At 49.4% G+C, this 14,886-nt stretch overlaps 3 protein-coding genes across 3 annotated transcripts; 1 reads left to right on the top strand and 2 right to left on the bottom strand.

Moving 5' to 3' along the window:
• Positions 1-102: 102 nt before the first annotated feature.
• P175DRAFT_0535201 (membrane morphogenesis protein VPS13) lies at positions 103-9,749 on the bottom strand (the record flags this gene model as incomplete). Its single annotated transcript, XM_040900205.1, has 3 exons — positions 103-143; positions 215-631; positions 689-9,749. The coding sequence occupies 3 exons, from the start codon at positions 9,747-9,749 to the stop codon at positions 103-105; spliced, it is 9,519 nt and encodes a 3,172-aa protein (XP_040749678.1).
• A 1,035-nt stretch (positions 9,750-10,784) lies between these two features.
• P175DRAFT_0485647 (DUF3429 domain-containing protein) lies at positions 10,785-12,185 on the top strand (the record flags this gene model as incomplete). Its single annotated transcript, XM_040895602.1, has 4 exons — positions 10,785-11,252; positions 11,312-11,356; positions 11,435-11,659; positions 11,760-12,185. Exons 1-4 carry the CDS (start codon positions 11,022-11,024, stop codon positions 12,183-12,185), a joined length of 927 nt encoding a protein of 308 aa, XP_040749677.1. The 5' UTR covers positions 10,785-11,021.
• Positions 12,186-13,135: 950 nt separating this feature from the next.
• P175DRAFT_0504202 (glycerol kinase) lies at positions 13,136-14,820 on the bottom strand. The gene is made up of 3 exons (XM_040897800.1): positions 13,691-14,820; positions 13,466-13,632; positions 13,136-13,407 (listed from the first exon to the last, which is right to left on the bottom strand). Exons 1-3 carry the CDS (start codon positions 14,622-14,624, stop codon positions 13,147-13,149), a joined length of 1,362 nt encoding a protein of 453 aa, XP_040749676.1. The 5' UTR covers positions 14,625-14,820; the 3' UTR covers positions 13,136-13,146.
• Between the last annotated feature and the right edge of the window lie 66 nt (positions 14,821-14,886).

Genomic DNA, 14,886 nt, shown 5'->3' with positions numbered 1-14,886 from the left:
ATCATAAGAAAGGCCCCAAAAAAAAAAAAAAAGCCCCTGTCGATTCTTCTAGCTATGCTTACCCCGGCATCACATTATCATGAATTAAGACTCCCAAGAGAATCATGCCCTGCTATTATACTTCTCGTTGAATGCATTCACAGCTGGATACAGAGCAATGTTTGTTAGCTGAATATTATTTATCAAGGCCCAGGTCGTGGAAAGTGTAACTTACCAACGGCAATTTGCTTGTACAACCAGTTGCGTGCACTCTCATCCTGCACAGGGATAAATGGTCCATTAGCCCCGCCCTTGAGCATGATGCTCATTCCCGTTCGCTCCTTCGAAATCGTTTGGATATCTGTCAGTCGAATGTCCCATTCAGTTTCGAGCTTCTTGGTGCGCACTAGCATGATCCGATCGTAGGTCAGCATAACCAGTATGTCGCGTCCCGGAAGCTCAAGATGCGCAATGTAGTCCTCGTTAAAGTATTTCCCGTCGTCGGCTGTTTTAAGCCAGAATTGGCCGAGGGCTTCCCGCTGCGAGTATGGCCGAACGATGCCATCCATTCCGATGAAGCGAGTGAGTCGGACACGATCGAGCCCTTCAGCATCGAACACTGTAGTGGTGTTTCGAACACCCTCGGCAAGATCTAGAAATTCGTCAGTTATTAGGCCATTATTTGAAGAAAATGCGATGGGAAACATACTGGAAGCAAGATCAAAGGCCCCGATAGCTGGTTTAGTAGCCAAGCCTAGAACACCCTTGCCGACACCTTTGAGAAATCCTTGGATTCCCTCCTTTTCAGCGCCTTGCAATGGATGGCGTGCAAGACCACCAATGCCGCTAGCGATACTGTTTCCAAACGCTTTACCACCTGCTGTTATACCATATAAGGCATGCTTAGGTCGATTACGGTTCTTCGACATGCGTCGCTGGTCCTGGAATTCTTTGTCAAGGGTAGCAGCTGCAAGGCCCTTCGACATACTACCTGTAAGCTTAGCCATACTATCAGAGAAACCAAAGACAGATTTCTTCAAAAAGCTTCCGGCCCCCTTGGCAATGCCGTAGCCCAGATCTTGAGGCCGGTCAGTCATGACAAGACCTTGATATGGCTCATAGAAGATTGCCGCAACCCCAGAGCTAACATTATTAAACAACCCAACAGGGTTTCCGAGGAAATCCGCGGACCCGAGAACTACGTGAATCTGGCGGAGGAACTCCTGGGTGTAGTGCCTCTGGATGTTGCTGACAAGCACAGGGAAGGAGACTCGAGCATTCTCTAGCATAAGCGCGTTGAGTCGAACAGGCGCGTCGTTGATATTACCCATTGACATTGTCATGACGTCCACAATAAACATCAGTGGATTAGATGGCTGAAGGGTGTCCTCCACATTGACACGTTCGGTACGCATCAAAGAGATGTCAAGTTGCATGGGTTGCAGATGCAGAACCTCAAAGTATACGTCCTGGCCAGCGCCTTCGCTCTGTGGCTCCGGAATGTTTAGCTCTTCGTCACAGAGCTTTCCTTCGTGCTTTTCAGAGAATGAGGCACCAGAAGCCCTCGTGAAATCGAGCATTGCGAAAATGAAGTCCTCGTCAAGCTCAAGGGTCATCTGCTGGAGAAGCAAGGTAGCATATTTTATGTAGAGCACGCCATAGGAGTCATCCTTCACGCGGGTAATCATGGTGTGGAAGATGGGGTGAGCGTCCATTTCCTTGCCAGTCTTGGGAACAACACTAGGGTACAGAAGCATCGGGAAGATTCCTCCGTAAAGCTGGTTATCGATCTGGATCCATTTGATTGTGGTGTTCAACGTTTGATAGACCCTTGATTCCTTGAGTTTAACCTCAATATCACGGAAAGTCATGTAGAGCAGTTCTTTCATCTTTTGGTTGATCAAGGAAATACCAATGCCTCCAAGACGAAGCTGGGCCTTAAAGTTGACATCCGAATCCAATTCTTTGACCTCAAACCCAGCGCTTATGCTAGAATGCGAAGCCTGTCCCCTCTGCTGCCGGTACATACTCCTCGATGCCTTGAAATTTGACAAGACCAGGGTCTGTGTCGGGCCGTCAGCGACGATATTGATATCGATGATCTTCTGCTGCTCCCCGTATTGGGCAGGAGGTATCCTCATGGGAATCAGGTTACCAATTTCGGCCAGCTTAATCCGCCTTTCCTTACCCTTGCATGTCAACACAAGGGATTTGTTCTTGGTCGCAGGATAATCCCAGGCGTATGGCATGATACTGCGGGGAGGAAGACGATAGCGGATTGGACGCCAGGTATTTGTTCGGTCCTCCTCGTCATCTTCCAAGTTTGGATTGGCTTGGTAGAACATGAAATCCATATCACTCTCATTCCGCATGGAAAATGGCCAGTTTCGGTGCTCAAGATTGAAATGGATAAAGAGAGTCGCGCCTTCCATGATGATATCGACCTTGATGAGTCTTTGCCGTTGGTTTTGCTTGGCAAGCTTGACATATACTGTGCCAATATCGGCGATATTGAACGGAGAGGACCATTGATTGTTGACACCAGGGAAACAGAGACAGAGCTGCTTCTCTCCGACTTGACGCAAGAAGTGAAGAGGCAGCAGTTCGCCACTCTTGATATCTATAACAATCGACGAGCCCGGTTCTCTAACCAAAATGTCCTCGCTCAGTTTGTTTTTGAGCACATAGCGAGGCGCGATAGTAACAATCTTGGTCATCTTGTATTTGCCTTCGCCTTCGGCAACCGACACTCCAGAGTGGAATTCAGATCTGCCATCCTTATCAGGAAGAACGACTTCGAATGTACTTCCAATAGCCTCAAAACTTTGCGGCTTACTCCAAGCGGAGCCACCTATCCTCAATATGGACCGATTTTTCTGGTCATCAAACGGATAAGAATACATGTATGGAAGTGCCCGACCCGTCTGTCCCACATCGGATTCGGCTCTAATTCCTTGACCAGCTGCAGATCGAGCAGACTGTAGGAAGGCCTTACTTTGAATTTCCATAGTAAGGCCTGTCTTGTTCAGGACTAGATAAGGGCTGTAAACAGACACCTTGAACGCGCCTCCACTGTCGGGTACATTATAATAATGAAGTTTCAATTTGAGCTGGAGACCGCGCTCGTCCTTTAATGTCAGGGTATCCTCTCTCCTAAAGTCCTGTGTGCTTCCATTGATAATGGAAAAGTCGCTTTGTTTGAAAACAGTGTCCTCCAAGTCAATGCTGAGTAGGAGAAGGTGGGATAGCTCAACAACATGGACTGGGCTGACACCGCCCTTACGCAAGAAATTAGTCCAGTCTTTTTTGGTGTTTTTGTCATAAATGCGGTACTTGAAGTCATAGGGAAGAAGATTCTGGATCTCAACAGGGGCAAAGACCCTGATCCGCATATACGGATAGACCTTAGTGAGGTTATCGCGTGCGTTGAACGTAGCATTGGTTTGGAAATAGAATGGGGCCGCCTGTTGTCCACCCTCACTCAAGCATTTAATGGTTCGAGTAGGTCGACGCATAAGATCTTTCCAATATAGCTGCTCATTCGACCAGTCATACCCGAAGCCTTGGTCTGGGCGGATAACAAGAGAATGCATATACGCAGCCCCAACAGGCGCGGGTCGAGCATCTCCGGGAAGAATCTTCTCGATTTTCAGGAGATGGCCATCATCTGGGTTGAAGATACCCAGTTCCACCGGGATTTGGGTGTTGTTCTCCACGACAAGCGGTGAGCGGAATGTGATGTATTTCACATTGTCTGTGCCGAGCTTGACTTCCACAAGGAGTCGATGAAGAATACCGTCCTTCTTTGGCTTCAGGCCATATAAGATCTCGCCCTCCCGGACGACGGGAATACGCGTCACACTCTCGAAGCCACTTCCTTCAAGCTTCACTCCAACGAGACCAGCATGGCCTTCGGGCGCAAGTGTCTCACGCATAGCAGTCGAGTCCTCGAATCTCCAGGGAAATTCTTCACCATCAGTCAGTTTCGCAGCTGGTCCATCCTCTCCTTCATTAACATCAGCCCAAACGTGGAGGTCAAAGCCAGTGTGGTTACGAATCCGATAAGGCGCATCGGCGCCTCTTGGTTTGGAAAGCACATCTTCATCGGTATTGAGGAATTTGAACGATTTAGAGGCCAGATCAATGGTGGCTGACGTAACCGTGAGTTCCATAGTCTTATGCGAATAAGCCTCGATGGAGAACACTTCTGGGGTTGCTTCCTTTGCCATGTGGAACCCGAGTTGCCAGGGTTCTATCAGTGGCTCCCACGCTGACTTAGAGAAATTATACACATTGATGAAGGTATCAAAGCTGGTATCTGCCGTCAGGGTAGATGACCAGTCGCGGGCATCCACATTAAATTTCTTAACGCTCCAGTCAAGCAGTGGAAGATCGTGCAAGTCTCCGATAAGAATGACTCTAATGCCACCAATGTGAGCGTTCAGCTCCTCCCGTTTCAGGATTGCAGAACGATGGTGAGCCAGTCTAGGATCGAGAGAATCAGCAGCGCCGCTAGAAAGCCGATGAGATCTCGTAGCGGGCGCGGTCAATGATTGCTTGCCAACAGACTTTCTTCTCGACCTTGGACCAGTGGCACTCTTGCCGTCCGATAATGTTTTTGCTCCTTCGCTGGATTCGGACCGTAGTGCCCTTTGAGCTCTCATCTCAGAGGCCTTATTAACAATTTGGATTGCCATTAGGATATCTCGAAGTGAGAGCCGTAGAACAAGAGGTTCAACATGGACATCAATAGATGTTAATAGCATGCCTTTGTCTTGTGAACGCCTATCCATAGACAGTTCAAGAGTGAAATCATCTAAAATACGCAGCCTGCTGGTCTCGAACTTGTCCATACGGCAAAGGAACATTCCAACCTTTTTTACATGTAATGTTAAAACATTTTGATGGGAGAAGAGGACCTCTTTGGTCCCGAGGACAATGGCCTCGGTGTGCGTGATGGCAGGATTGGCGATGGTGATAATTTGGGCATCAACCAAGCTCACTCTAAACGCCACTGTCATCTGTACAGGGGCAGCGGCAGCAGGTTCCTCCCCTGGTGAAGGCGACACAAGAGATATGTCGGTACTTTCTGCAGTGCTAGATCTGGGTTCATCCTCCTCGGGTTCATCCTCAGCATCCTCTTCTTCGGCGACCCCGTTCGTCGCGAAGACAGAGTTTGCGAACGACTGCAATGCAGACAAATAGTCCAGTGCGAGAATTATACGCGGACTATCAATGGTCAACATAGCGATGAGATGCTTCTCCGGGCCTGGAGAGATAGAAACGCTCGCCATAAATTGCTGCTTGACGTCGTTATTAATCAGGGACATGATCTTTCGGAACTTATTTGTGTCCTGTTTCCGACTATCGCGAATAGAAAGGGAGTGAATCAAGAGCTCAGATTCCAGCGAACCATCAGTTAGCATACGTAGCTTAACTCGAGTATCGTTGAGCGAAAACTTTGACAGGCTGGAATCTTCGAGGCTTCCAACCGGTTCATTATCAGCTGCAAGGATAAGCTCCAGGCCAACACTGTCGGCCTTGAAAATCATATCTAGTCGGATCCAAGTTTCACCATTAGTAATGGTGTCTTTATCCGAACCTTCTTCACGGTTCTGGGTCGTATTGGCTTCTGTCTCCTCTCCAGGCTTGGTGACTGATGGGGGAAGAGCTTCCATGGCCTCAAGCTCTTGTTGCTCAGAATCAGACACAAAGGCGCTAGGGACCGTCTTCGAAAGGTCCAGCAGGAATTTCAATTGTTGTTGAGACACTCTCAGGTTGATGGGGGACATTGTTCCTTCAATCTCCATGTCTGGACGTGGGTTGTCTTTCTGGTGCTCGAGATAGCAAATGCTAAAGTCAAGATTAACCTTCTGGATCATTTCAAGCTCCTCTACGGCGCCTCCCTCGAAGTGGAATTTAGAAGTGAGGCGAATATTGCGAATTCCAGAGGATATCAGATTAACTGCCGGCCCATCTGCATCATCCTCGAGGGGAACAAAGGTATTTTTTGCATATATTTCACCAAGATGGGCAGTCACTGTATCATAGGGACGGTCCTCCCTCATTGAGCCCGGGAACACCAAAATTGGAGTCATAACCACCACGTCAAACCGCATCCTCGACGCATTTCCTTGGAGCTGGTTGGCTTGATTCGCTGCAGCTCGCCGTGCAGCATTGAAAATGGCCTGCATCTTGCCGAATTTAACTAGGAAATGGATAATCTTCCGATAGGGCTCTTCTATAAAATTGATCTTGATCGAGCCTGATCTTAGGAAGACCTCCGAATCATAGCCTGGGTAGGTAGGGCTTTCAGGATCAAACGTTTCGTATTTGAAATCAGCGAAATTATCGCCTTCAATAGTCAAGAGCCTACGCAGATCAGAAGTCTCACGCGCACCGGTATTCACGTCGTCTACCAATGTCAGGCTTCCAATCCGGGACTGGATGACCATGGAGCGGCCGACGAGGAAGATTCCAACATCGGCTGTGTTGAGACTGAGGGTAGCAAGCCTCACGCCATCATTGTTGAGGATCAAAGCAATACTCTTCAGGTTAGCCTTGATACGGATTTTACCTGCTTGCTGTGGTTGCTGCTCAACATTATCGGTGTCCTGGGTTGCCCTATCCACCAGAGTGTCCTGATTTTCGAGCGGTTGAGGATTTGTGAAAGTCAGCAGAACGAAATCTAGCAGCGTCAGCAGGGTCTTCCGGGTGACGACGAGGTTGATTGTAGAGACCGAGACATCAAGATTCATTGCTACTCCTTCGTACGTGGTGTGTAATTCAGGAGATTCGGGCTTTACTCTAACGAACTTCAAGTGAAATAGGTCTTTGTCGTCGTCAGCATCGAATCCCTTGGATGTAATGATCTTCTTGAATTCTGGAACTGGGTTTGCCTCGATGTAATCATCCACGCTGAGGGACTTCAGGATCACTTCGGCCACCATGTCATAAGGTCGCATATAGAAGTCTAACCCAAATCCTTCGGCGACAAGTTCGGCCAAGAGGTGATCATGCAGGGGATCTGTCGAATCAGAGCGAAACAAAGAACCACGAAGACGGCCAACTGTGAACTTGAACTCAAAATCTCGACGATGAATGTCCGGAAGCTTGTCCACGCTTTTGCTAGCTGGGTCATTGTCCGACTCGGTATCGGATTCGTCGTCGACGACAGGCAGTTCCCTCAGGGCTACTGGCTGGAAAGAGGATGATCTGGCCCGAGTGCTATTGACTGCGGCTTCTTCGGCCTTCCCCGCCGGGCTTTTGCTTTCATTAGTCCCATCATCGAAGCGTGGGAGGGCAATATCGATCAATTTCATTAAGCCTTTGTACTTAGCGTCCGAAACGGAGGCATGGAGCTCGGGAAGATGGCCAGATATGCGAGTTCGGGTGAGCTCCGTAAGTTTTGGGACGATACACATTTCTAAGACGAAATCCACGTTGATACGGTCAATAATATGTAGGTTTTTGGAGTCAACATCTGAGCTAAGTTGCGACTTTGTCATCTCAATCCCGGGACCAATAAGGACCTGCGTAGAGTCCAGCTTAATCAAAAACCTATCGTAAAGCAGGTGTTCCAGTTCCTTGTAGTCCCCAGTCTCATACTGGCGCTTCTGCTTCGCTTGGATATCCCTCATGGTCTGTCTATCAACCAGTTCGCTGTTGACACTGACGTGGCCGGCATCGAAAATCAAGCACAGAGAACTTTCGTGGGTAATACTTTCGGGGACGATTATCAGCGGTGCATGAAGGTCAAACTGGACATCAACCTTCTTATGCTCCTGCAACGCAAACTCCAAGCCCGCTCGGGTTTGCTGCCGAATGCCCTCCACAGTGGCGCCAGCCGTGTCTAAAATAGCTCCAATTGACTCCATATGGCGCTGGGGCGGGGTGAAGAAGCGCGCAATCTCCACAATAAACCTGGGATTATAGATGACTTCAATGCTCTTTAGCTTGACCTTCACTACCGAGTCAGCATCGCTGTCAAGAGGGTTCTTCTCGAGTTGTAGGTGGAACAAGCTATCTTTGTCGAGAGCTTCTTCAGCCGCCTCCGTATCAAACTCTCCGCTGCTAGAGATCTGGGATAGACGATTCTTGGGCTCTGGAAGAGAGTCCTTAACTTTGACAATCTGCGGGAAAAGGCTGCCGTCTGTCGTTCCATCATATACCCTCAGCCCCCCGAGGTCTAAATCAATAAAGAAGGAGTCAGGGCGCTGCAGTGCCTTCGCCCGAAAGTTATCGAACACCAGCCTCATGATCTCATTTGTTTGTCCATGTGGACTGCGGAGCAACGTCAAACTTCCAGCTTTAAGCCCCGCATTCACCTGGAGTTTAACCCACTCCCTTGGTACATCGACGCTTTCGGAAATGGCTTTCTTCTCGTCCCAGTCAATAGCGCTATAGAGTTCTTGTCGTTGCTCTTCGGTCATTGCGGTTTCTCCAGACTCTTCCTTCTTAGCTCCCCAGATCCACTCCGACCAGGACTGTTGTCGTGCAGGCTTTTGAATACCGATGTTTTCCTTCCGCAGTTGGTTTCTTGCCAGAGACCTCCAGAAGCGGATATCCTCGTAACCAAGCTTCCGCTCTAGCTGGTCGAATTTTTCTGCGTCGGGGCCGGTTAGACTCTCCTCTCGCTTTTTCTTTTTGAATAGATCGATATAGGCTATGCGATCGTCTCTTCGATCTTTGATATAATCCCAACTCCAACGCCTGTTTCGGTCGTGAATCTTGCTCAGGACGGCTTCCCCGGCATATCTAAACCAAGCTCGAGGGTCCTCCTTTGGTCGACACTTGGGTTGGAACTTCTTGTATTCTTGATGGCGAATGAAGCAGTGGAAGAGGTCGACAAGCATCAGAGCGTCACGGTACTGTTCGTCGTCCACAACAAAACCAATCTCATCAAACAGAAGCCGCGCGTTAATAGCTGGGCGATCGTGTTTCTCGTTTTTATCCAACTCCAAGCCGGCACGCCCACTAACCGGACGAAGTATGAACTGTTTGCCTTCTTCGTTATCAATTCCGGATCTGAGTCGTTCCATCAACTCCGCATGTTCGATGCCTTGCGCCTCAGCGCCCACGTCGGAACCTCGACCCGTCCCTAGAAGCTGCGCATCGGTATCCCAATACACAGATAGGGCACCTAGAATAGCTAGCTTATGTGTTGTACCAGATGTAGACTGGATAAAGGTGGGCTTCCACTCCGAATCTGTGCTCACCGCGCTAAGCTCCTTCAAGGTCAAGCCGGCGGCAAAGGGGTGTCCGGGGGAGGCTACCGAGTCCTCGTAACGGAAGTGAACGTTTTTGATGGAGATCTGGAGGTTGTCGACGACAGCGGTAACGAGGCTTTGGGTGAAACTCTGATTTCGGCGCTGTTCTTCCTGGCTCATCCCTTCCGAATTCCTGTCCCTCAGGATCTCTGCGCTCTCAACCTTCTCCATCTTTAGAGCGTTGGCTCGTCTCTCTTCCTCCTCCGGATCATAATCAGTATCTTCCTTTGGTGCCGCGAGGAGGAAGACATCTTCGATATCGACCTTGACTGGCTTCCCTCTCAAGTTAGACCACGGAATGGAGAGTGTAAGCTGACCGACATGGCCTTCGACGACGTTAAGAGGAAGACGTAGTTGATCGAGAGCTTCCCGTCGCAACTCGAGGTTTCGAAGCTTCACATCGCCGGACCAGATGCCAATATTGAGCTGTGTAGCATCGAAGTCTTTGACGTAGATGCCCAGAAAACGGTTGAGCAGGTTAGCAACCAAGCCTTCTAACATGGTAGCAAGCTGCGGCCGTACCCCGGGCCAGGGGAAGGAGGGGAAACAGGTCGATCAAATGGCAGGAGTAATTTCGAATAGCAACGCCGATCTAACTCACAAGTCCGTTTGTTAGTAAGAGGAAGTTCGGCGCCGGGCAGTTTTTCCACCGAGGAAGGTGAGGGGCAACAATGAAAGGAGGCACAGAGAGAGAGAGAGAGAGAGAGAGAGAGAGAGAGAGAGAGAAGGGCAGTAGCAAACACAGCAAGACAAAGGGCAAAATACCTAGGCAACAACATGGGCGAGGTCTAATTGCACTCGCAAAGGACTGAAGTTAAAGCCATCCACGAGTGGCTAAGCATATACACAAAAGCGATACCGAGGCGGGTGGACAAGATTCCCGGAGCGGCTACAGCAAAGATGAGATAAACACTTGAACTAGGACGAAGGGCTAACTGGGAAATTATAAGCAATGGATTTATTCGATAAAAAGAGGGATAAAAACAAGTCTAGCAAAAGAAGGAGGAGAGGTTGGGTATCAACTGTGGACAGTCCAGAGGTCCAAATGCGACTGGAATGAAGAGACAGCCAGCCTATGATGATGATGACTGTCAGGCAATGTAAACTTGGTACGGAGTACTAGTAGTTAACTATTCCCCAGGCTTTTGACTGGCAAAGAAAAAAAAAGGGGGGTAAATATTAGTTACCAGTTGGGGAGGAAATCCAGCAAGAGTGACGTATCCCTGGATTCACTTTTGGCGGAAGAAAGTACGGAGTAATGCGTAGTCCGAATCAGGCTAAATAACTAGGGCTAACCCTCAAGATCCTGACTCAGCCTCGTGCTAACCAACTCGGGTATAGTTAGATAGCTCAATCACGTGGTAAGCTCCTTTCCCAAAACGGAAGGGCTGGATGCCTGGATTTCCCGATGACGAATAGCTGCCTGGGGCATCACGAACGCTGATCTGCAGAACTGGTTTCCCTGGGCTCCCCGACCCGGGCATTACCGCCGCGCGCCAGCATAAGATCGCCGACCTCATTTATTCGTTGCCTCTAGGATACTTGGTTGCTTTCCTGCCTTCAGAACTCTCCACTCCACTCCCACGAGTCAATCTCTATCAGCTTCCAGGTAAGCAGCTCTATTATCCTCCTGTTATTTGGATGCCCTTCTTTTTCCACCTCAATTGGCCCCGAAATCGCTCGCATACCTCTACCCGGCTAGTTCCAATCTGCAACTTTGCTAACAGAAGGATCCGCGTAAAAAAAAAAAAAAATTAGCTGTCCCAGACCACAATGCTGTACAGACATACCGCTGCCCGCTCTGTCCTCAGGGCTTTCTCCAGTTCCAATGCCTCTGTGGCTCGCTCGTCTCTGGTGAATAATGTTTTCAAGGCTCCGTTGACGTCTTCCGCTCGTTATCCCGCCCGCCCGACTGTGTCGCCGAGCTTGGCCCTGGCTGCCCGCAAGCCTGTCACTACCGCGCTTGTCCGATATGCCTCTACCTCCAAGGTAAGAAAGAGGAATGTTTATGCCTTGGGGCGTGTGGAATATACAATCAATTGCTAATTCTTGCATATCATCAGGGCGATGAGGATGTTGATGTCATGGCCGGTATGCGCGGTGAGGCGGTACGTATCGTATCTTCCTTGATATAACTTCTTCTTCTACGACCCATTCCACTGATTTCTTGTCTTTTCCCTGTATAGCAAGTGATCAAGGATACCTTCAGCCTTGCAGATGTCCCCAAGGAGGCTCTCTACCTGGGTATGGCGGGTGTGATTCCTTACCTGGCTACCTCCCTCCAGACCGTGTACCTTTCCTACGAGATCAGCCACGCTGCTGTTGCTGGCGACGGGCTCATCTTCTCTGGCCAGAGCGCTGAGCTCATGCTTCACATGCTCGAGACCGTCCAGGTCGGCTACGGTGCTGTCGTGAGTACTCCTTCATCAAACAGACTAATCATAAAATAAATCAATAAAGTAAAAAAAGATTTTTTTTAAAAACGAATAATCTAAACAAAATCCACAACAGATCCTCTCCTTCCTCGGTGCCATCCACTGGGGTCTCGAATGGGCCAACTACGGTGGCAAGTTCGGCTACAAGCGCTACGCCGCCGGTGTGATCGCGCCCGCCGTCGCCTGGCCTACTTTGCTGCTCCCAGTCGAGTACGCCCTGATCAGCCAGTTCCTCGCCTTCACCTTCCTCTACTACAACGATGCCCGTGCCGCCGCCCAGGGCCGCGCCCCCCACTGGTACGGCATGTACCGCTTCGTGTTGACCTTCATTGTCGGCGCTAGTATCGTCGCCAGCTTGGTCGGCCGCGAGCAGATCTCCGGCATCGTTTCCTCCAAGGAACACTCTATCACTGAGAAGGTCAGTGCCCTGCTCTTCCTCCAGAAGAAGGAGAAGGAGGAGGCCGAGGCCCGCCTCAAGGCTGAGCAGGAGGAGTCCGAGTAAATTAGGTCAAGATGGGGGGGCCCGGGGGGGGGGGGGGTATGTATGTGAGAAGTGTCCGTGCGAAAGAGAAAGAGGATTCATGATCAGTGTATATGCAATAGAAGGCAGGATCGGATATAGGATATAGGATAGGTTAGGTCTGGCAGTAAAAAGGATGATGATAGTATAAAAAGATTGTCACCCGTGTTTCTGTCTAGTTGGTGGTTTCTTTTCTTTTTTTTTTTTTTTTCTTTTCTTCGTTTAGTTATCTTGTAGATTGATGATTACATGCTGAATCAACAATAATCCAGCATCAGCATGCACTGGTGCCTTTTCTTTGTTCGATAACTACTTACTTACGGAGTACTAAAGTAGTATTCCGCAGTCCCCTTACCTCAATTCATTTTTCTAAAGCAACACATATACTCCCTAGGTACGGAGTACCTAGTAGTTAGTTAACTACACCAGGGCGACTTAGTTAGGTACCTGGTACAGATTAGTACTAACTCGCTTGTACTTGCTCCAACTACTACACGGTAAAGGTGAAATAAAGCTAGTGGTATATTTCTATTAATTGGTAATAAAATAAAATACATCATCGCCATGTATGTCATCCCTGTATATCCATCCCGGTATACAGCTAAGTGTAAACCAGCCTACCTAATCTAAGTAAAAGTAGAACAAGTCCAATCAATCGTCGCCATACGGGTGCATCGACCGATCTCAACAATCGGGTATCCACGAATCCCCAATCTAACCGAAAAGAAGAAAAGAAAAAGGGGGGGGGGTGAAGAAACATATATATAAAAAAGATCCAAAAAGAGAGAGAGAGAGAGAGAGAGAGAGGAACGCTGAATCGCCAAAGAGGAACATGATGCAAATATACCCCGGTAGTTGAAAAATTAACCGGATTCCTTTGCGGTCTCGTTATAAAAAGGAGGAAAAAGAAAAGAAAAAAAAAAAAGAAAAAAAAAGGAGGGGATTACTCTTCTTGCATCTCACTCGTGTCCACCCAGCCTCGGGACATTTCGACGGCTTTGGACCACTGCTTGTACATCTTCGTGCTTTGTTCGATGGACACATGGGGGTGGAATATGGTTCGGTTGGCACGGTTCATGTTCTTCAATTCGCTAAACTCCTTCCAAACGTCAATGGCGAACCCAGCAGCAATTGCGGCGCCCAGCGCTGTTGTTTCATGCATGGCCGGTCGTTCCACGGGGATTTGAATAATATCAGCTTGCGTCTGGGAAAAGTTAGTTCGGGTGCTTGCCATGGTAGGCTCCAAGTCGCAGAAAACATACCTGCATACAAATGTCCGAGTTGCTCATTCCTCCGTCAACAGCCAACTCGGACAGTTTGTGGCCACTGTCCATCTCCATGGCATCAAGAATGGCCTTGGTTTGGAAGCAGGCAGCTTCCATGGTGGCGCGCGCAATGTGACCACGCTGGGTGTGCTGTGTGATTCCGACTATCGTTCGATTAGAAATTGAGATACACAACCCCAAGGAAGGCGAAATGCAGCTTACAAATGGTTCCCTTTGCATCATCAATCCAGTAAGGGGCGAATAGACCGCTAAAGGCAGTGACAAAGACACAGCCTCCATTGTCCGGGACCGTTGCCGCCACCTCACTCACTTTACGCGAATCCCGGAAGAAGCCCATGTTGTTCATTAGGAATGAAACACCGCTTCCAGCCACCGCTACACTGCCTTCCAGGGCATAAACGGGTTTTCGGTTCCGTCCCAACTGGAATCCGACGGTACCGAGGAGGCCATGCTTGGAAATAACGGGTTTCTCGCCAACATTATACAAAAGGAAGCATCCAGTACCGTACGTATTCTTGGCACTGCCGGGGGTGAAGGCGCAGTGTCCGACCAATGCGGCCGACTGGTCTCCGAGACAGCTCGTAATCGGAACTCCCTCCAGCGGACCCGACCGAATATAGCCATAGCCTTCGGGATCCGACGAAGGAATGATCGCGGGCAATCGGATCTTGGTGCGGTCGATTTCAAAAAATTCCAGCAAGCGGTCGTCGTAATCAAGGGTCTCAAGGTTCATGAACATGGTTCGGGAGGCGTTTGTCACGTCAGTTACCAGAAGATTCCCGTCCCGCCCACCATTCAGATTGTATATAAGCCACGAATCAACCGTGCCGAATGCAAGTCGGCCGTCGTCATACGCTTGCTTCACGACCGGGTTGTTGCGAAGCAGCCACACTAACGAGACGGAGGAAGGGTATGTCGAGAGGGGCAGACCGCAGATGTTTTTCAAATCATCGGCCCCTGACTTTAATTTGAGCTCCCGAACCAGACCCTTGGTTCGGGTGTCTGGCCATGCAATTGCGTGGCATAAAGGCTCGCCAGTTTCCCAGTCCCAGCACAGAGTCGTTTCGCGTTGGCTGGTGATACCAATGGCCTCAATATCCGACTTGGAGTGACCGAGGGCAAGGAAGGTCTTCATCGCTTCTTCGATACAGGTGTAAACGGAGTCTACTAATTCCAGGGGGTCTTGTTCGTGCCATCTAGCAAGGAAGAATTGTTTCGTCAGTAATCACAATTTCCATCCAGCGGGGGAAAGGGGAAAGGGGAAAGAGGAAAGAGGGTCTCACCCCGAATGCTCGTGGATCTGACGGAATTCCGTCTGATACTTGGCGATTGCGTTTCCTGTACAATCGAAGATGATGAATCGGGTGCTTGTGGTTCCCTGGTCAATGGCCCCAATG

This window comes from Aspergillus ochraceoroseus (assembly GCF_002846915.1).
Source record: "Aspergillus ochraceoroseus IBT 24754 chromosome Unknown P175scaffold_8, whole genome shotgun sequence".
Classification (NCBI taxonomy): Eukaryota; Fungi; Ascomycota; class Eurotiomycetes; order Eurotiales; family Aspergillaceae; genus Aspergillus; species Aspergillus ochraceoroseus.
This window is presented reverse-complemented; position numbering and strand designations above follow the sequence as displayed.

Excerpts from the sequence above, each read along its gene's own strand:
- P175DRAFT_0504202 (XM_040897800.1), bottom strand. The coding sequence starts at position 14,624 with ATGAAGACCTTCCTTGCCCTCGGTCACTCCAAGTCGGATATTGAGGCC. Across the intron at positions 13,633-13,690 it reads TGATGCAAAGGGAACCATTT|TCGGAATCACACAGCACACC; the intron begins GTAAGCTGCATT and ends ATCGAACGATAG. Across the intron at positions 13,408-13,465 it reads ACTCGGACATTTGTATGCAG|ACGCAAGCTGATATTATTCA; the intron begins GTATGTTTTCTG and ends AACTTTTCCCAG.